This window comes from Bidens hawaiensis, unplaced genomic scaffold (genome assembly GCF_021521415.1).
Source record: "Bidens hawaiensis isolate Kalapana, Puna unplaced genomic scaffold, B.hawaiensis_p1.1 tig00006862_1, whole genome shotgun sequence".
NCBI lineage: Eukaryota > Viridiplantae > Streptophyta > Magnoliopsida > Asterales > Asteraceae > Bidens > Bidens hawaiensis.
In genome coordinates this window covers 454,219-476,872 of record NW_027491468.1, presented here as the reverse complement: position 1 = coordinate 476,872, position 22,654 = coordinate 454,219, and the positions used below count along the sequence as shown (strand labels likewise).

General features: G+C 34.6%; 1 protein-coding gene across 1 annotated transcript; it reads left to right on the top strand.

The window, feature by feature from the left end:
• The first annotated feature begins 19,696 nt into the window (after positions 1–19,696).
• LOC143633706 (uncharacterized) lies at positions 19,697–20,155 on the top strand. The gene is made up of 2 exons (XM_077101957.1): positions 19,697–19,904; positions 20,007–20,155. Exons 1-2 carry the CDS (start codon positions 19,697–19,699, stop codon positions 20,153–20,155), a joined length of 357 nt encoding a protein of 118 aa, XP_076958072.1.
• Positions 20,156–22,654: the final 2,499 nt, after the last annotated feature.

Genomic DNA, 22,654 nt, shown 5'->3' with positions numbered 1-22,654 from the left:
GTCGAGGTTTTTTTAGAGAGATGTTAGAGAGAGAAAGTGTGTGTGAAAATGGTGTGAAAAAATGAAATGCTCATGCCCAATATTAATAGGCAAGACAGGGGACCCATCGCGATACGCGATGGTCCTTGATCATGCCATCGCGTATCGCGATGTAGGCGTGGTGAGTCATAAGTAGGTTTGCCACGTGGCAGACGCGGTGCCACGTGGCGAGCTTTATGCCACATTGTGACACGTGGCATGACACGTTTCACATTGTCATGGATTTATGTCTCGTGGTGACACGTGTCACCGTGTCAGACCTCGCCATCGCGATACGCGATGAAGTTTGGTCTATGGCCGTCGCGTATCGCGATCAGGCCTGGAGACTGAATTTTCATTTTTGTTTTTTTTTTAAGTTTAAAACTTGTCATTTTTGGTCCTTTATCTTTTTGAACTTGGTATTCTTGACCCGATATTTTCGTGATGTTACATTTGGATAAAATGAGATCGCTAATAAGAATACATTAGCGACACTGTCTATAAGAGAATACAAAATAGATTCGGATTTCTATGAGATCGTTAATAAGAATACATTAACGACACCGTGCTATAAGAGAATACCAGATAGTTCACGGATTTATGAAATAACCAACCAAAAGCGGTAAACACATAAACATATACGCATGTAAGCATAGAACACCAAATCGAGCATTTTTTTAAGTAAAGTATACAATAAAGTTTGTGGTTTAAGACCCAAGTATAAAGCATTTAGTTTGAATAAATATGCAATATCACCCCTGAAACGAAAGATGGAAAACGGGGTATGAAAGTACTCACGTTCAAGTAACAAACTTGAAAGATTGATGATTTGGAGTTTAATCGGAACGACGGGTTTAACGAACAAAGCCTAAAGAAAAAGTCTTATGTTAGAAAAGTTGTATTGGAAGTCTTTAAATAAAATAAATGATGAAAATGTAAGCAATTAAAGTTTAAGGTATAAAATGTAAATAAATAGGAATTTATAATAATAGTCCTTTGAAAGTATAAGTTTGCTTGAAACCGGGCTAAAGTATCTAGCCTTAATATTTACTCAACCTAGGTTAAGTAATAAGGTGGGTAAAATGCAAGAATGCAAATTCCTTTATAATATAGATACTAAAACGGGTTTTAACGAGCGTTCGGGTTGTTGGTTCGGGTCTTGATAATTGGTCAAACCCAAAGTCAACTTTCCAAAATATTAAATGTTATGGGTTAACTTATAAAAATTAAGTAAGACTTAACCAAGTATGTAGTTCTATCGTTTTAGAACTAACAACGTACATTAAGCGAGGGTTCGATTTTGTCAGTGCAACTTTGTTATAAGATCAAGTTGGATTCAACATTCCAAGTACTTTAATAAAATATTTAAAATAAGTTTATAAATGATTTTTAAAGAAATATGCAAATCTTGATAGCTAGAAACACACTTGTGTGTCTTAAGCGAGTGAAAATCGGTTTGGTTCGCTTTCCATCTCACAATAAGTTCATGGATGGTTGTCACATGCCCAAATATCAAAGAACTTGTATAATAATTTATAAATGAAGATACTTAAGTTTTGCAACCAAAAAGTTAACAATAAAGTCTTTAAATGAAAGTTCGGTTTTCGGTTCGGATCTTGTTTCGGGTTAAGACCGAGGTAAGATTCTACAAACCCATAACCATAGAACTTATATAAATGATTTTAGAAACTTAAATCTAACATAAAGCATGTTTATACAGTTATTTAACAAAACTAGTAAACAAGTTCGGTTTACGGTTTGGAGTTATTTACGGTTAAACCGAGGCTAGTCTCTTCAAACCCATAATCATAGAACTTTATAGATATGATATACAAACTAAAATGAAAAGAAGTTAAGCATGGTTAGTAAGCATAAACAAGTATATATATATATATATATATATATATATATATATATATATGTAGATATATCAAGGACCACGCGAGTCCTCCAAGAAGCCTTGCCTTACGAGGCCCGCCACTCCACCGACCGAGACCGGATAAGTGACCACCAAAGGTAACAAGGAGTGTATATTATATATATGTTGTACCACGAGCTTAAGTAACAAAACAAAAACTAAAGAATGATTCTTGATTGATTATTAAGAAGCCTTGAAGAGATGAAGTTGTGTTCTTTGTTTGGTAGAGAAAAGATGAGAGATGAACAAGGTGGAAATGAAAGAGATGAGCTTGTTTATATAAGGAAAGAGTGAAGGGTTGAGTATAAAGGTTTTTTTATGGTTTGCATGAAAATGGGTATGTTTAAATGGTCAAACAATGCATAATAAAACAAATATAAAAATCCAATATTTTATATATTTTATATATTTTAAATGACAAATCCAATATTTTATATATTTGAAATGTTCGGGTTACAAACGGGTCGGGTTTACATAACAAAAGTGACCCGATATTGACGAATTTCACACAAGGAGAAGCTACCATAGCGTTGTTGGAGTGATATATGTGATTAATATATTTTAGGGTAGTTAAGTTCACAATAAAAATAACAAGGCAATGAAAGATTGGTGGAAATTAAGGTACTTGAGACTTGAGAGTAGCACATCTTCCTCCCTTATCTCCCTTATGTTTTATTATCTAAAATCGGATCAGTAATAGACCGAAAGTTTACTTTTCGCATAGTCTTCATATATCTACTAGATAATATCCCCATATCATGGGGAGTGTTTTACATTATTTATATTTAATATTTATATATATTTTCTGGATTTTAATTTTATTTATTGTAAGAAAATTAATAATATACTTAGGGTTTGATAATGAAAAAGTATCACAAATAAATGCGATGTTATAATCCGGTTTAAAAGTCATCTGAGTTTGGTGAGACCCATGACCCGCTTTTTTTTAGTATAAAATTGTTTGTTAATTATAAGTAATATATTCTTTTCAAAAAAATCGGATATCAATTTTTAGTATATCCCTATTTAATAGGTTTTTCATATAAAATATTTGGTAAGATTAATTTTTAACTTAATGAGATGTTATAACCCGTTTAAGGGCTACCTGGGTTTGGTGAGACCCCGTGAATTCGGGTCAAATGCATGAGAAACATCATTTACAAATAAAATAATATGATGGCTTGAAAGAACGTAGGAAGCAACTGGGTTTGGTGAGACCCATACCCGTGAATTCGGGTCAAATGCATGAGAACCCTTCATTTACAAATAATGCAATATGTTGGCATAAGAGAATGTAAAGAGCAACCAGATAGCTTTTAATGTTTTCGTTTGTATATATTATAGTTTTTATCCCCCGTATTACGGGAGTTATTTTTCATTATTCGTTTATAACATTTATATATTTTTTGAATTTTAATTTTATTTATTGTATAGAAGTTAATAATATACTTAGTATTTGATGATGAAAAAGTTTTACAAATAAATGAGATGTTATAACCCGGTTTAAAAGCTATTTGGGTTTGGTGAGACCCACGACCCCCTTATTTTTTTTACTATAAAATTGTTTTTTAATTATAAATAATATATATCATTTTTAAGGAAATCATATATTAGTTTTTAGTATATCCCGATTATTTTTTTACTATAAAATTGTTTTTTAATTACAAATAATATACATCTTTTTTTTAAGAAAATCATATATTATTTTTTAGTATATTTATATTTTATAGGCTTTTCATATCAAATATTGTAACATCCCAATTTTTTGTTCGGATAGTAATAATAATAAAATATGATAGGATAAGTAGGCTTTTAGATGGACTTAATTATGGACCAAAAGGGAAAGATGAGCCTTAGGTCCATGGGTTTAAGGGAGTATAAATACCCCTTAAACCCTAATCCTTTCCATTTTTATCCTAATCTACACACTAGCCTACACCTTAGAAAACACACACAACACCATCTTATAACCCGAACCAAGATCCGAAGGCGAAAACCCGAGCTTGTTGGTGCTGGAACGTCGTGATGGACCAAAACAACATCAAGGCTTAACCGTGTTCGTAGTTCGACTCGTTCAAGGTACGTTTATAGTTAGAAATCGTTCGTATAGGTTCGGTTTGATTTGGGAAATCATAGATCTGTGTTAGTTTGTTATAAACGAACCCAAAACAACAAATATTACTGAAATTGATTAGCATTTGATAGGTTAATTGTTAACCTAAAAGAACCAGTAACCTATATGCCTAAGTCGCACCCCTTAAACATCGATGTTAGGCCGATTTGATGGTTGGGGTTTGTAGGCGCTGATCAGACGATTCCGTTGATACCAAAATCGTGATATTTGGTTAAGAAACGAAGGATTAATTGCAGATCTAAGATCTGTTGACTATTCGCTGTTCTTGACGATTTTGACTTTGACCCTTGAGTCAAAGTCTGGATAAGAACTATGGGTGATTCGTTATGGGTGATTCTTTAGCTAGTTCGTTATGGGAGCTTAGCGAATCAAAGGGTGATTCGTTAACTAGTTCGTTATGGGAGCTTAGCGAATCAGAGGGTGATTCGTTAGCTAGTTCGTTATGGGAGCTTAGCGAATCAGAGGGTGATTCGTTAGCTAGTTCGTTATGGAAGCTTAGCGAATCAGAGGATGATTCTTTACCCACTTCGTTAAGGGAAAAGTAACGAACTAGGAGTTTAATATAAAGACAGAATGGTCCCTGGACTTAGAAAAGAATTATATAATTACATAACAGCCCTTGGAGTTTGGCAATTTATGAAAGATACCTTTAAAGGTTAATGAGTAACGATTAACTAACCAGGTAATGAATTAATGAAGTAAAACAGCTTAGACGTGTAAGACTAATTAAGTAGCAATGAGATGACTAGAGTGGTACTTAATACTGTAATTATTAAACAGTTAGACGCGCACAGCTCGAGAAGGAGTAACCGTTAGCAGAAGAAGTAACCGAGTTCAGGTGAGTTTCTAGCCCCATTTCCTTGTTATGTTTTCGGGGTTGTGTGCATACTCGATGTGAGTGTGAATACACTTACCTTAAGTGGTAAGTGTATGCTATAGATGTTATACGAGGTAGCTAATATATAATACTTGCCGGTGTGTGAACGATCTTCGGATATTGCACGCATCGCCAAGGATAGTGATTGCCAAGTGGTTATTAGTGTGTATGAATGCTATGATGTGACTTGCTTATTATGTAAATGATATGAAGCGTGTTGTAGACAAGTAGAGGTAGAGTGTGTTAGAAGTGGCAAGAGTCTAGTAAGAGTGTTAGTGGCATGACGATAGTACGTGGTAGGGTAAGCCTATACGTGACTACGTCATTAAAGTGGCAAAGTGGCATAACGTTATACGTTATTAAAGTGGCAAAGTGGTAGGTGTAAATAAGAGGCTAAGTGGTAAGGTGAGCAGGTTATATAGTGGACTACGTGTCTTCGGATACGTATATGATGCATATAGTGGTTGTATGATAGGTTGCTTGATTAACTAGAACTCACTCAGCGTAGCTGACTTTTAGTATGCACGCAGGTGATCAGACCAAAGAACTAGCATGAGGATGGCACATGGCATGGATTGAAAGGCTGGCATCCGAAGATGGAAGAAAAGATGTTTTAAATATAATGTTTTTGTGTTATGGTATCAAAGAAAAGATTTAATGTTTTGTAATGAATTATTTAAGTTGATGTTTCCGCGAAAGTTTTAATTAACTCTGATTGTAAGAACTGTGTATATGAGTAAATCTGACGCTAAAGTAGGGCTACCGGGTACGGGGCCTTACAAATATTTGGTAAGATTAGTTTTTAATTTAATGAGATGATATAACCCGTTTAAGGAATATCTGGGTTTGGTGAGACTCATGCCCGTTAATTTGGGTCAAATGCATGAGAAGCCTCCATTTACAAATAATCCAATCTGGTGGCTTGAGAGAATGTAGGGGGGAACCATAGAGTTTTTAAAGGTTTCGTTTATATATATATATATATTTGTAAGGCCCCGTTCCCGGTGCCTTACTTTAGCGTCGGATTTACTCATAAACACAGTTCTTACGATCAGAGTTACTTAAAACTTTTCGCGAAATATAAAACATCAATCATTCATTACAAAACATTAAATCTTTTCTTTGATACCATAACACAAATCATTATATTTAAAACATCTTTTCTTCTATCTTCAGATGCCAGCCGTTCAATCCATGTCATGTGCCGTCCTCATGCCAACTCTATAATCAGCTCACCTGCGTGCATACTAAAAGTCAGCTCGCTGAGTGAGTTCTAGTTAATCAGGAAACTTGTCATACAACCACTACATACAATATATACGTATCCAAAGACACATAACCCACTGTCTAACCTGCTACTGCTTAGCCACTTAACTACCCCTACAGCTTAGCCACTTATGCCACTTTGTGCCACTTTAATAACGAATAACGTCATGCCACTTTGCCACTTTAATAATGAAGTCACGTATAGGCTTACCCTACCACGTACTATCGTCATGCCACTAACACTCTTACTAAACCCTTGCCACTAATATCACACCTTACTTCTACTTGTCTACAACACACTTTATGCCATTACGTCATTTATATAATAATCAAGTTACATCACAACATTAATATACACACTAACAACCACTTGGGGATCATTCCCGAATGACGGTACACGCAATATCCGAAGATCGTTCGCACACCGACTAACCTTCCCTGTCTATGCGTGCAATATACGAAGATCGTTCACGCACCAACAGACAGCCAATCATAACATATATAGATATAGCACATCAAACATTATAGAATACACTTATCGCCTAAGGTAAGTGTATTCACACTTCACATCGAGTATGCACACAGCCCCGAAAACATAACAAGGAATGGGGCTAGAAACTCACCTGAACTCGGTTAACAGTTGCTCCTTCCTTAGCTGTGCACGACTAACTGTATAACAATTACACACATCAATTAATTATTAATATCCATATCACGTTTCTAGTCTATTTACAACCCTCAACGAACGGGGGTCCCGGGGCAGCGCCCCTGGCAGCGGGGTCTAGGGGCAGCAGCCCCTAGCACGGTCCAAGGGGTAGAGCCCCTGGCTGGGGTCGAGCTGCCAGGTCAGCTTTGAAAAATTTTATTTCTATTAACTGTCTTAACACATTTTCCACTACGATTTTAAATTATTATTAATTCGCCGTCTCATTCCTTATAACGAATTAAGCCTAATTCGTTAACCAATTCGTTGTCTTAAGTGATCTGGTTCGTTAACTAATTCGTCCTCTAATCAACATCTGATCCGTTATCTGAACATCATGCGATTCGTTATTCTAATTCGTTAGCTAATTCGTTATTCTGGTTCGTCATCTTCCATAACGAGTTGGACCTTTATAACGAACTGGTCCCTTAACGAACTGAACTCTTAACGAACTGAACCCTTAACGAACTGGGGGTTCATTCGTCATCCTTGGCTTAACGAATGGACGTAACGAATTAAGGCTAATTCGTTATCTTCCCCTAACGAAGTGGCATAACGAACTACGGCTAGTTCGTCTCCCTTCCGCTAACGAATTAGGTTTAGGTCAGAGAATGTCAGAACATTCTCTGACATTTTCCTATCCTCGTACCAGCCAACTCCGACGCCGCCTTTCCGGCGCCGCCGTTGTCGGAAAAACGTGAATCTCGCCGGAAAAGCGAGATCTCACTCGTTTGGCCACTGTTTTCACCGTTTTCCGTCCCGTTCGATCCAGATCTGAGCTAGGGTGATCCCTAAGCTCATCTTAGGTTCAGTTTATACCCGATTCCACCCGGATCTCGTGACTTCAACGGTTTAATGGTGTCGGCTCGTTGTTTCGCAACTAGATCTAACGGTTTTGACCTCTACAACAACATACTATCATTACCTCGGGTCGGAAATCGGTTCTCCTTCTTCTTCTTCTTGGTTTTGGCTTAGAGAGAGAGTGGGATGAGAGAGAGCTAAGTGTGTGTTTTGGGTGGTGAATGGAGTATGAGAAATGAATGATAATTGGGTAATTAAGGCTTTTATAATTATGGATCATGAGCTTAAGCCCATGGTCTCATCCTTCCTTCCTTCATGACTCAAGTCCATAACCCATATCCATTAACCAACACTAGCCCGGCGCATACTAGCTCCTACTCTACTTTATTATTTCCCGTTAACCCGAGTAAACTTGCCCTCCATTATTAAATAATATAATTAATATTATTTTGGAAATTTTGGGATGTTACAATATTACTAGTTTTTATCCCCCGTATTACGGGGGGTGTTTTATATTATTTATAATATTTATTTATTTTTTGAATTTTTATTTTTTTTATTGTATGAAATTATATACTTATGGTTTGATGATAAATTGTTTCACAAATAAATAAGATGTTATAACCCGATTTAAAATCTATATGGGTTTGATGAGACCCAAGACCCGTTAATTCTTTTTACTAGAAAATTAGTTTTTTAATTATAACTAATATATATCTTTTTATAAATAAATTCAGATATTAATTTTTAGTATATCCCTACTTTATAGGATTTTTAAATCAAATATTTGGGGAGATTAGTTATTAATTTAATGAGATGTATAACAGTTTAAGAAATATTTAGGTTTGATGAGACCCATACCCATGAATTCGGGTCAATTGCATGAAATGCCTCCATTTAAAAAATCAAACAAATCGGGTGACTCCAAAAAAAAGTAGAGCGACCAAATCACGACATGTAGGATTTTTATGGTTTCGTTTATATATATTATAGATTATAGATATAGATAGATTTATTTATTTAAGATTAAAAGAGATTTTCTACCGGCCAGCCATCAAATTATATGTCGAATTAAGTCAACCAATTGATATATTTGGAGCTTTCTAGTGTATATATACTACTAGGTTATTAACCTGTGTACGACATAGGTAGAAATATTTAAATTTTTGAACAAACACATGTCATTTAAAAGGACAACATAAGTTGTTATATGTTATTCGAGATGACAACATACTTTAAGTTGTAAATAATATTGGTACGAAAACCAATGATTGTGAAATACAAAGATAAACCCAAACAATATTCAAATTACAACCTTTGAAAACATAATCAAAAGTTAAAAATGTAAAATTCACAAGCTACTAAAAAGACTTCCTTGGAAACCATATTTACTTTATTTGAAACTTTGTCTTCCTTGTTTAATATAAGAATTTTAACACCACTCTTCGCTCTTGATAAAGCTACATAGAATTGTCGATGTGTAAACACCGGGTCTGTGAGATATATGTCAACTATCGCTAGAGATTGACCTTGACTTTTGTTAATGGTCATTCCAAAACATAATACAACTAGAAAAACTACATTCTCTTCAATTTAAACGAAAGTTTTTTATCTGAAGGTGTTAGACCATAACGAATTATATAAGTGCGATAAGCAGTATTAGTACCTGAAATATAAATAAAAAAATAGTAGATTTTTATGAATAAATAAATTTTTATGAATATTAATAAAAAAAAGTAAATTTTTATGAATATTAGTAAAAATATATATAAATAAATCTAAAGCTATGGTTTATTTTTATGAATAAAAAATTTAGTAATTTTCCAAAAAAAATATTTAATATAGTTGTATTGTAATAGAAAATTTCGACATAACTATAAAAATTTTAAAATTAAATTGGTTAATTATTCAACTTCCAAAACATATGAAAAGTTTTATTATTTTTGAAATAATAAAATGGTGTGTTTTTTTAAACATTAATTTTAACATTTAGGCATAATTAAAAAAATGGTCAAATATAAGAAAATGAAAATGTTTGTTGATGTTGAAGAGTATATAAAGATTTAAAAGTTTGTTGCTAGTTGGTCAAATTTTGTATTTAATTAGGTTTAAATGTGTTATGAATATTAAGAAAAAATTAAGATACAAACGTCAAAAAGTGTTAAACTAAAACTAAAAAACAAACATTTAAAATAGCCTCTTAATAAATAAGAATTAAAGTGTCTGGCTTTGGGATCACTGATATCTTGTGTCTTTGCTTATTCTTTAATCTACAGACAATCATTAAAATTTTAAAAGACAAAATGTTATTTGCTTCACTTATAGCAACTACATATTAATTCTTAACCTCATAAACTTATAGAACTTACTTCTTGTTCAATAACTGTAAAATTGTTTTGTAACTTTAATTAAAAGTTTAAAATATAGATTTATATGATTGTATAAAAAAAAAGAAAATACATTAACTAATAATTAATTTTTATTTACCTTAATAAAAACATGAAAAATATAGAAATTTCAATAGAAACAATAATACATTAATTAATAATTAATTTTCGGTTAACGTAATTAAAACACGTATTATAAAAATCTTTATAAAAAAGTAAATACATTGATTAATTAATAATAATTTATTGGTTACCTTAATTAAAACGCGGTAATTAAAAAATTACAATAAATAAATATTTGTTAACTTAAATGCGGGTTTGAACCAAAGTCATTTTACTCGGAACTCACATTTTCCCGAACATGTTTTTGATATGTGACCCGAGTCTGTTTTGACAAATATTTTTAAAACAATACTACAATATAATCATTCAAAGTTTCCATATACTTTAAAATTGCTTACTTTGGCAATGCCAATATAACATGTGATTTACATATGACATTGATACATTTGAAAACCTCATGTTCTTCAAAATAGTTGGTTGCAAGCTGATAAATTATATCTCACATTATGTGAATACTAATATTAGATCGTATTAAACATTAAAGAAATCATATTAGACATTAAACATAATTCATAATGTATGATTCAATGTGACTTTTATTATTTCATAGTTCAAATAACCTGGGTGTTATAAAAAACATTTATAGTCAATCATTTAAATTTAAAACTGTTTTGAATTCGAATATGAAAATCATGTATATTTTAGAAACTGTTTTAAATTCGAACTCGAATTTAAAACTGCTTTTGATAATTCCTACAACAGTCGATGATATAAATTTAAGTAAACATAATAAATAAATCAATATGAAAAGATGTTATTAAGCTAGTACCAAATGTTATGAAAATGGATCTCTTAATCTCTTGAAAATAAAAAAAGTCAACACATTTTCCTGTTTATATATGTAATAATTAAATATTTTAATTACAATTAATTCATAAACCGGTGATTTTGCATAATTATGGTAAACTGAATTATATGTAATTTTGGTAATTGAATGTGATTTTAATCCGGTCATTCAAATTATTTTAAATTTTGAGATATTTGATGAAATTAGAAAAGTTAATGTCACCAATTTTATTATAGGAAGTAATTAATTTTGATAAATTACTATCATAATTTAAATTAAGAAAAGTTAGAAAACTATTAAATTATTTAATTATATTCGGAAAGAGCCTTTGAATATAATTTAAATTTGGAAAAAAGTAAACTCTAAACTGCAAATTTATTATCTAGTCATAAAGGTAACATTAATTATTAAGTTAAAATTTGAATTTGAAATGAAAATATTTTCGAAAATAGTGAATCAATTTCTAATTTGCCATTAATATTTAATGCTGATAATTAATAAACATTATATTCATTTTGTTTCATAATAATAATTAGCAATAACAAAGCATATAAAGAATAATCAACTATATTTTATTTCTGAATTATATAATAATCAATTGAATTACATAAATTGTGAAAAATAAATAAATACATGAATAGTAACAGAAATATACATCAATATTAAACAAAATAAAAGACATATTATCAAACAATCTTCAACCCATGAAAGTAGCTATATCAAGTTAGGGACAATAACCTGAAATGATAAATTTTAATATTAATATTAATATCACATAATAAATAAATTACCAATTATAGAATATTTGAATCATGTGAAAAAATATAAAATTGATGTTAAAATTTGCAACCGAAAAATTTGAATCACGTTACCGGAAAAACAAAATAGTGAAGATCTCCATTGAATCTTCGATTTTGATATATAACCTAAATAGATTATAAAAAAATCATATAATTATTAATATAAATACAAACAAAAATGGAAAACAAAATAATTGTAATTGATACAAAACCTTACCGGAATAATATGATAAGAGTATCAAATAGAGTATGAAGTATAAGTCTTTTATCCAATTGATTCAAAATAAGTAAAAGGTACAAAAACTTACAGTCAAAGAATTTATAGCGACTTAAGTGTTAAGTTTGGAGTTTTCAGCCGGTGTCATTGGCACAATAAGAAGAACATCCGAAATAGCTTGAACACCAGTTTGAAAAACAACCAAAATATTAAAACATATATTTATTAGAGACATATAAATGTGAAATATGATTTAATTTAGAGTGCTTACCAAAGAGGCTTTGATGGTGTAAGAATTAGCCTTTCAAATGTACATATTTATAGGAAACGAATTAGGGTAGAGAAAATTATAGAATGGAAGGTATAATTGTAATTGATTAAAACATAAATTTAGGAACTTTCAAAAAATTTTCAAAATGATTATAGTAAGAAGGAATAGAATTGATGTCGTAATTAATGGATTTTCAAATAATATGCAATGTTACATAATTAGATTCGAAATACAAATAATATATTTCAAAATTTTTGAATTTTATGTAGTGGTAGTTATGTAAAATGCAATGTTACATAATGTAAAATGTAAGTTACTAATTTAGTTATATATATGTAACTCAATTGTGAATTAGTAAATCGTATTTCTAAGTCAATGTTGACAATTATAAGTGAATGGGTCAACAATGGATTTGTAACTCAATTGTTATTGTTAAACAATAATAAGTCAATTGATTTGTATTTTAATTCTTAAAAGTAAATGAGTAAAAATAAGTAAGTGTGTCAATGGGTCAATTGATCAACTAACGTAATTATAGTAAAACTTAATGATTGTTAATTAAATAAAATTGACATTCAAATTTAGACCATAATTTAGACAATAATTAATTCAAATAGGAAGGGGGGAATATCAAATTTACAAATCCGTAATTAAACCTTTCCTTAATAAAATGGGTCATCCTTTCCTAATTTCCTTACGAGTTTGAAAAATATAATTTAAATAATATCATATTTTAACAGAATTATAATATTTAAAATCGGTATCTCTATATTATATATATATATATATATATATATATATATTATCCGTAATCTCTTCTATTGATGAAATAACAAATAATTAATTACATTATTTACTATATATTATCTATAAAATTAACACAGGTGGTGAATGAAATCAACTAAAAAATAACAAAGGTGGTGAATGAAATCAACCAAAAATAATACAATTTTCAAAAATAAATTAGAATATTTTGTATTCAAACTATAGGTACGATTTTAAAATATTACATAAAAATATTTTTTGTTATTTAATTAATCTAAATTTACACTTTTAGCTAAATGTAATATTAAAATATTAAAATATTACATTATTATTTAAGTATTCAAAATGAAACATTAAAGATTAAAGGAAAGAGGAAAGATAATAAATAAATAGCATTGATTAATCTTATTTTAATATATAATTGATTTATTTTATTCACTTGAAAATTAGAGAATGCATTGATATATATGGAAAGTATGAGAATCAACCAATAGGAAAGGGGTATATGGGAATACAAGGATTCCTTACATAGGCTTACATTCTGTTGCCCTGCCACATTATTATTAAGATTAGTAAATAGTTGTATGAATAATATAGTAAATTATTGAATGTGTTAACAATACCATTTCGTCTTGAATAATCATTTCGATGGACCAATCTTGCCCGGGCTTTGAGTTATCCTTCAACCGCCAAAGTTTCATAATACGGACCTTTAGGATACACTCACTGATGTGTTGTAAAACACACGTATTTTCCGCACCATTTATCATTGTTTTAGTCATTTATATATATAATATTTAATGTTTCTTAACATGTTTTAGTACGATCTTACAAAGTTATTTATCTTTCGTAGGTTGAGGGTTTTAAAGAGGAAAAGGACTGGGCTTTGGAAGACTTAAAAGGCCTTTATGATCAATGGTTGAAGAACCAAGATAACGCCCGACCCAAAAGTCTATTTGTATGAGCCTTACTTGAGTTATTATAATATAATACACAAAAAAAAAACAAGAAAACCCTAGACCTCAACATATTTTGTCCGTGCAGCAGCAAGAGAGAGAATTGAACAAAACCCACTTGTTGGGTTTGACTTCGGATCGGGAAGAAAGAAAAAAGAGAAACAGAAGTTTGATTGATTGCTACACAACATAAGAATTATTATTATTATATACCAAAGTTTTGTTATTGTGCAATTTGTGGGGAGCTCATCATCTAAAAGAAAAAGTAACAAAAAGGATTGAAGAATAGTAGTCTGGTTTGTCATATATTTTTAGTTATTATTCTTAAAATATAATTATTTGTTTTTTAAATATTCAAGAGATGTTTTCTTTTAATACTTTTATATTGGAGGTTGCTTTGGATATGAATAGCTAAATTACTAGAACTACCTAGGTTTGGTTGATTGACGATGTGTTGACAATTATTTTGGGTTGACTAACGAGCATATAATATATTTTCAATTGTCAAGTTCATATTATTATGATTTTATTTTATGAGTTCTATTGAGATGTTCAATATTATATTAATTATACCTCATGTGATTTTATCTTTACATGAATTAGTTTCGTGTTTGGTTTATGATTGCATGTTAGACTAATTACTTGGTGTTTTTGGTTTTTTGTGGTAGACGTCACCATAGGGTTTGATTGGTTAAAGTTGTTTATCTCAATAGTTCATCTCCTTTTAGTTGGACCAAGACATTAGGAGTTGGTTTATCTCTTTGGTCTAGTCGATCTAGTTAGCCGTTGCGAGACCACGTGCGGTTTCCTAGCCGTTGATTAGGTTAATTTGTAAGCCAAGTTATTTAATTCTTTAAATTTGAATTACCCCTTATTCTCTAGGTTTGTTAGGATTATGAGCCTTAGAGGAGTTTGTGATTTTGATACGAACCAAGTAATAAATCAATTGGGTACTTAGAAAATCAACTGTGCTTTATTATTCTTTCTAGACGTTTTTAGGGGTCTTTAGTAAAACTGACCGTGGGGACCTATTTCCTCTTATTATTGTCTAGTTCGATAACCTTTAGAACCCGGTTTTATGTGTTCGTTGTCACCTGAGCGTCGTTAATAGTCGTTAAGATACCTTACCTAGGTGGTTCCTCTTTATCATATTTGAGAGCTCCGTTAGTTCCGTTAAGTTTTCTTGTTAGTTTCATTAAGTTAAGTAAGTTATTTAATTTAATTAAAATAAGATAAAAATTATAATAAAATCTATTAAATATTTTAAGGTAGGACTTGGATTAGGGTTAATATTCTGAGCCGTTCTCACGTGTCTTCGAGTTCGATATCCGGACTTTCCTTTTCTTTGCTATACGCGACTGGTACACTTGCCGTTTGTGTGAACTAGGATAGGTTGTTTGGTTTTTTAAAGCTTAGTTGCGATTAATGTTTATATATATATATTTAAAGCTTTGTTGATGATCTTGCAGCGAGCTAAGAGGGGCACGGGGGTAGAAATTCTTCCACATCATCGAGAGGAGTACTTCAGGTCGATTCGAACACTAGCATGCAGGCGCAGATTGATGCTTTGAACAAACTCGTTAGAGATCTTATCATTAAGAGTGTCGCGAAGTGTGAGGTTTGCCGAGGGGGTCACGACACCATTGACTGTCCTGTTAAACCGGATATCAATCAGGAGGAGGTTGACTTTGTCAACAACCCCTTGAGATATCAAAACCCTGCCTTCGGCGAAAACACTGGCTGGAGAAATCAGAATAACTATCGAGGGGGACAAGCCAGTGGCTACCAAGACCAATAACAAAACCAGCGTCGAGAGAATCTATTCGGGCAGGGGAGTTTAAGTCAGAAGAGTTCGGAACAAGTGGGGAGAGAGGAGAAGAAAGCCTCACTGGAGGAGATGATGGCTGAGTTGCTGAAGCAAGATGAGAGGAACCGAGTGACAAATGAGGCGAAATTTGCGGTACACGATGCTATGCTGAAGAACCAAGCCACATCTCTAGCTAATCTTGAGCGTCACGTCGGAGAGATTGCCAGCCAGTTATCCGAGAGAGCACCAGGTTCACTACCAAGTAATACTGAGAAAAATCCGAGAGGGTTCGCCAAAGCGGTGACTACTAGGAGCGGTGCTAGAAGAGAAAGAGAGGTTGGACATTCGAGAGTTGTCACACCTGCGGTTGATGAAGAAGAGCATGTGGACGAGGAGATCCAGATGGAGCCTCCTCCGGTCGAGGCACACCAGTAGACTATTCCAACGAATATGAAGCCAGCCGATATACCTTCATCATCATCAAACCTACCTTTGAGAGTCTACAAACCCAAATTGACTTATCCTGGGAGGTTCCGATCGGATAGAGACGGGGAGCAAAACTCCAAGTTCCTTGAACTTCTCAAACAGCTTCACCTAAACATTCCTTTCCTTGAGGCGCTCACTCAAATGCCCAAATATGCCAAATCCTCAAGGACATTTTTTCCAATAAGGAGAAGCTAGCCGAGGTCTCTTCTATTCCGTTAACTGCTGGGTGCTCTGCAGTGTTGCAGAGAAAGTTGCCAGAAAAGATGGCCGATCCTGGGAGTTTCACGATTCCTTGCATCTTAGGAGACGATACGGTTCGATATGCTTTGGCCGAACTTAGGGCCAGCATCAATCTCATGCCGTATTCTGTGTTCAGTAAGTTGGGTCTTGGCGAACCGAGGCCAACCCGAATGAGTATCCAACTTGCTGATCGTTCCGTGAAATATCCGCGAGGGGTGGTCGAGAACATGCTTGTTCGTATCGACAAGTTCATCTTCCCAGTAGACTTTGTCATTCTGGATATGAAAGAGGATTATAGTGTCCCGCTCATTTTAGGCCGACCATTCCATGCCACCGGACAGGCGTTGATCGACGTCCGTGAGGGAAAATTGATTCTGAAAGTTGGGGATGATAACGTCACCTTTGACGTAAGACAGTCACTCAAACACCCCAAGTCGGCGGACGACTCCCTGTATTTCGTTGACACCATCGTATCGCATGTACGGGATTTTTTCACTGACATCTGTGGAGGACCTACCTTGGACCCACAAATTCTAGATAGGGAGATTTCAGAGGTCGAGATGGTTGCCATGACCACTCAACCATTGATGGATGACACCGTGTCACCATCCCTAGATTCAGAGTCAGCTGTTGAGATCGTGAGAGACGATCCGAGAGACCGACCCTCTGTTGAGAGCCCTCCTCTTTCCTTAGAACTTAAGGATCTACCCGATCATCTGTAGTATGCATTTCTGGACGAGGAGAGGAAGCTACCCGTCATCATCGCGTCTGCCTTGACGGAGGTCGAGAAATTGAAGTTGTTGAAGGTGCTGAAAGCGCACAAGGAGGAGATAGCATGGAAAATTATCGACATCAAAGGGATTAATCCCTCGTTTTGCACTCATAAAATCCTCATGGAGGATAATTTCAAATCTGTCGTTCAGCCTCAACGGAGGCTTAATCCGAAAATGCTAGAGGTCGTTAAGAAATAAATCATCAAACTCCTTGATGCGGGAATTATATTTCCCATCTCTGATAATGCCTGGGTGAGTCCGGTCCAAGTGGTTCCCAAGAAGGGTGGCATGACTGTCGTCACCAATGAAAGGAACGAGCTTATTCCCACTAGGACCGTGACCGGTTGGGGAGTCTGCATCGACTACCGCAGACTGAACGATGCCACTAGGAAAGATCATTTTCCTTTGCCTTTCATTGATCAGATGCTTGAGCGTTTGGCGGTTCAGCAGTACTACTGCTTTCTGGATGGTTACTCCGGGTATTTCCAAATCTCGATCTCTCCCGATGATCAGGAGAAAACCACATTCACCTGCCCCTATGGCACGTTTGCCTATAAACGTATGCCCTTTGGACTATGTAACGCCCCGGCTACTTTCCAGCAATGTATGGTGGCGATCTTTCACGACATGATCGAGGATTCCATGGAGGTCTTCATGGACGACTTTTCTGTATTCGGGAATTCTTTTGATCATTGTCTCTCCAACCTTGATCGGATGATGGCTCGTTGCGTCGACACCAACCTAGTCCTCAACTGGGAGAAGTGTCATTTCATGGTACGCGAGGGCATTGTTCTAGGACATAGGATCTCGAGTGCGGGGATCGAGGTCGATTGAGCTAAAATTGAAACCATTTCTAATCTTCCCCCGCCCACGTCTGTAAGATCCATACGTAGCTTCTTAGGTCATGCTGGTTTCTATCGTCGGTTCATCAAATATTTCTCAAAAATCGCGAGACCGATGACCAAGCTACTAGAGAAAGACACTCCATTTGTCTTCTCTGAACAGTGTATCGAGGCGTTTGATCTTCTAAAAGACAAACTCGTTAACGCCCCGATCATGATTGCTCCCGACTGGTCTTTGCCATTCGAATTGATGTGCGACGCTAGCGACTATGCCGTTGGAGCAGTGCTTGGACAGCGGAAGGAGAAGCACTTCCACCCGATCTACTATGCTAGTCGGGCCCTAAACAGTGCTCAGGAGAATTACACTACCACAGAGAAAGAGTTGTTAGCTGTAGTGTTTGCATTCGATAAGTTTAGGTCCTATCTTGTTCTGTCCATAACAGTCGTCTACACGGATCATGCTTTCATTCGTTATCTTTTCAGCAAGCAGGATGCTAAACCACGTCTCATTCGATGGATCCTACTGCTTCAGGAGTTTGATATCGAAGTCCGTGATAAAAAGGGGGCCGAGAATGTAGCGGCCGATCACTTATCACTTCTTGAGAGAGCCGAGATTGGAGATGTTGGGGTCATCATCAATGACCATTTCCCGATAGAGAATCTCATGTTTGTCAGAGCCCAGGATGACGGCTACCCGTGGTTTGCCGATTTCGCTAACTTCCTCGTCGATGGTTCCCTCCCTAAGAGGATGTCTCACCAGCAAAAGAAGAAATTCTTTGCTGACGTAAAGTTCTACATTTGGGACGACCCGTTTCTTTTTCGTATAGGTGCTGATCAGCTGGTGAGGAGATGTGTGGATGTTGAAGAGGGGTGGCGAATTTTGAGCCACTGTCATGAGGGACCGACAGGAGGTCACCATGGTGATGTTCTTACTGCTAAGAAGGTCTTCGATTCAGGATTATATTGGCCTTCGATTTTCAAAGATGCTCACACGTTCGTTAAAAGCTGTGACCGATGCCAGCGTATTGGTAACATCTCATCCCGAAATGAGATGCCCCAAAATGCAAAATCAGGTTTGCGAGATTTTTGACATTTGGGGTATTGATTTTATGGGCCCGTTCCCGTCGTCAAGAGGGAACAAGTACATACTCTTGGCGGTTGATTACGTCTCCAAGTGGGTCAAAGCCAAAGCCTTGCCCACTAACGACGCCCGAGTTATAGTGAGATTTCTGAGAAATCTTTTCTCTCGTTTTGGTGTACCGAAAGCCTTGATCAGCGATCGAGGTACTCACTTCTGCAACGCGCAGATGGAGAAGGCGTTGCAAAGCTATGGGGTCACCCATCGACTTGCGACTGCCTACCACCCACAGACCAGTGGCAGGAGGAAGTGAGTAACCGGGGCATTAAACGAATTCTTGAGAAGACGGTTGGGCTAAACCGAAAGGATTGGTCCGACAAATTAGATGATGCTTTGTGGGCTTTCCGTACAGCGTACAAAACTCCGACCGGTTCCACACCATTTCAGATGATTTATGGGAAAGCCTGTCATCTACCTGTTGAGTTGGTACATCGTGCTTCTTGGGCGCTTCAAACAGTTAACCTTGATCTTTCGACTGCTGGAGATAACCGTTTCCATCAGATACATGAGTTAGAGGAGCTCCGCGATCATGCTTATGCATACTCGTATAATTATAAGTTGAGGACCAAAGAGCTGCATGATAGGAAGTTGAGAGGTGATAAACAGTTCTAGTGTGGGGACTTCGTACTCTTGTTTAATTCCCGACTCAAATTATTTCTGGGAAAGATTAAGTCCCGTTGGTATGGACCATACACAGTTAAGGAAGTCTTCCCGTATGGAACAGTAGAAATTGAAGACAAGAATGAGAGTTTCAAAGTTAATGGTCACTGTCTGAAGCACTACATTGGTGAGAAGGTGAGCATGGAGGAAGGCGAGGTTTTGCGCCTAACAGCATCTTCGGGTTAGAAGTGAGAGAGGGGTCAGGCTGAGGACCCGATAAACCAAGTGCTTTAGGGAGGCAGCCCGAGCTTTTGATTTATCTATTTTTATTTTTGTTACTAAGGATCTTCCCAATTAAAGCTGCTCGTACTCAATCTCCATTCGAGCAGCTGATTGAGGGTATTCTGTTTGTCTTTTCATTTATAAAAAAAAATTATAAAACCAACAAAAGCCAAAAAAAATTATAAAAAAAATCATACAAACACAAAATATGTTTATTTCTTATGTTTTTTTGTTTTCTGATGTGTTACACGCCGCTACATGCGAGCGAGTTTGAGTTATTGCAGGTGTTATTATGCGCATGGTAGCTCTGACGGCGTTTTGGAACTAGTTCTCCCGGGGTTGCGGCCGCAAATGAAATGTTATACGGTCGCTTGATCGATACACAACTGATGAAGAATCTGCATATAAACCAGGGGAGTAACCCGTTCTCTGTTTTACTTTTGGTTACTTTAAGTTTATATTTTTATTTTATTTTATTTCTTTTCCTTGTTCTCATCGAGTATGATTTCGTTCTAAGTGTGGGGATGGGAATTTATTTTACTTAGTTGTAGAAATTTAAAAAAAACAAAAACAAAACCTGTTTTGTTCTTTCGCTGAAAATTATGTCGGCTACTTAAGTTCGAGGGACATATACTTTATATGTTTGGTCCTGTTATCCACCTATAGACATACGGGATAGCCATTGAACCGAAAACTAAAAGTGGCTGGAGCGACTGAATTTGAAAAAAAAAGTTAAAAAAATTAAAATATATATATATAATAAATAAAATAAAATAAGTTTTAAAGAAAAAAAAATGTCCCTTGAAAATTGTTTTTGTTCTACGTTAAGCAGGAAATGATATTATTACCAATGTGCTAACGAACTCTCGGAACTTTTGAAATATATAATATAATAATAAAAGAAGGGATGGTTTGCATATCTGATTTGGGATGTGTCGGTAGGCCCAACTAGCTTTGATAGTCCTCTTTAGCAGTTTTTATATATATAATAATTTGAAAAACGGTGAAACGAATTTCGATGCTTAGGGAGGATTACCAAATCTGAAAACTTTGAGATGGTTATACTTAGATGCACTAAAAACCAACACACACCACCACATGTCTATTTTTTTACAAGCTTAGAAATAGTTATATTTTAGGGTGATATAAAAGATTGAAAAAAAAAAGAAAAAGAAGAAAGAAAAAAAAAAAGAGAAAAAGAAAAGAAAGAAAAGTATGTATTGAAAGTTATGTTTGTGTATTCTCAAAAGTTGTTCAAGAAAAACAAAATGCTTGTGGAGAAAGTTATGTATTGTAAAATACCAAAGAAGCATTCTTTAAAGTTAGTAAAAGAAGCCAAAGATGCACATACTAGACGGGACTCAGAGTTTACGTGTTACCTTGGGGATAGTGACTCTGAGGATAAACTATTGGGGCCCGAAGGTTCTTAGTTAATAAATATCAAATTAGGAGTTTATAGGACAAAGTCCAATAATATTTAGGAATAGCTCGTACGACCTCCACATGACCATTCATCCATCAAATTCCACCGGGTGCATCTAATTAGTACCATCAACGAGTCCTTAGCTTATGTTGATTTGTTGAACCAGTTTGCTTCGACTCTAGTTTTTCTAGCTCTCTTTGTCTGAGATGGGGTAGGTGTAGCCTTGATTTTTGGACATAAAAAAAACTTATTGAAAATGGGGGCTTGATTGGTTAGTGGCTGGTTTAAGTGGACAACAATATCGACAATCGCGGTCAATATGTCGAGTTGTTTCTTGTGCTTTAATAATGATAAATAATCTGGGAGTTTGTTGTTTTTCACTTGGTTATGATCCTGTGTAGATTTCTTTTTCAAGGACGAAAAAGTCTTAAGTGTGGGGATGTTTGATGTGTTGTAAAACACACGTATTTTCCGCACCATTTATCATTGTTTTAGTAATTTATATATATAATATTTAATGTTTCTTAACTTGTTTTAGTACGATCTTACAAAGTTATTTATCTTTCGTAGGTTGCGGGTTTTAAAGAGGAAAAGGACTGGGCTTTGGAAGGCTTAAAAGGCCTTTATGATCAATGTTTGAGGAACCAAGTTAAAGCCCGACTCAAAAGCCTATTTGCATGAGCCTTACTTGAGTTATTATAATATAAACACAAAAAAAAAACCCTAGACCTCAACATATTTTGTCCGTGCGGCAGCAAGAGATAGAATTGAACAAAACCCACTTGTTGGGTTTGACTTCGGAGCGAGAAGAAAGAAAAAAAAGAAACAGAAGTTTGATTGATTGCTACACAACAAAAGAATTATTATTATTATTATATACCAAAGTTTTTTTACTGTGCAATTTGTGGGGAGCTCATCATCTAAAAGAAAAAGTAACAAAAAGGATTGAAGAATAGTAGTCTGGTTCTGTTGGTGCATAATGTCAGTAGTTCAGTATCTTGTGTTTTGTATGTGTCTATAATCGTTTTAGATTGTTTGTT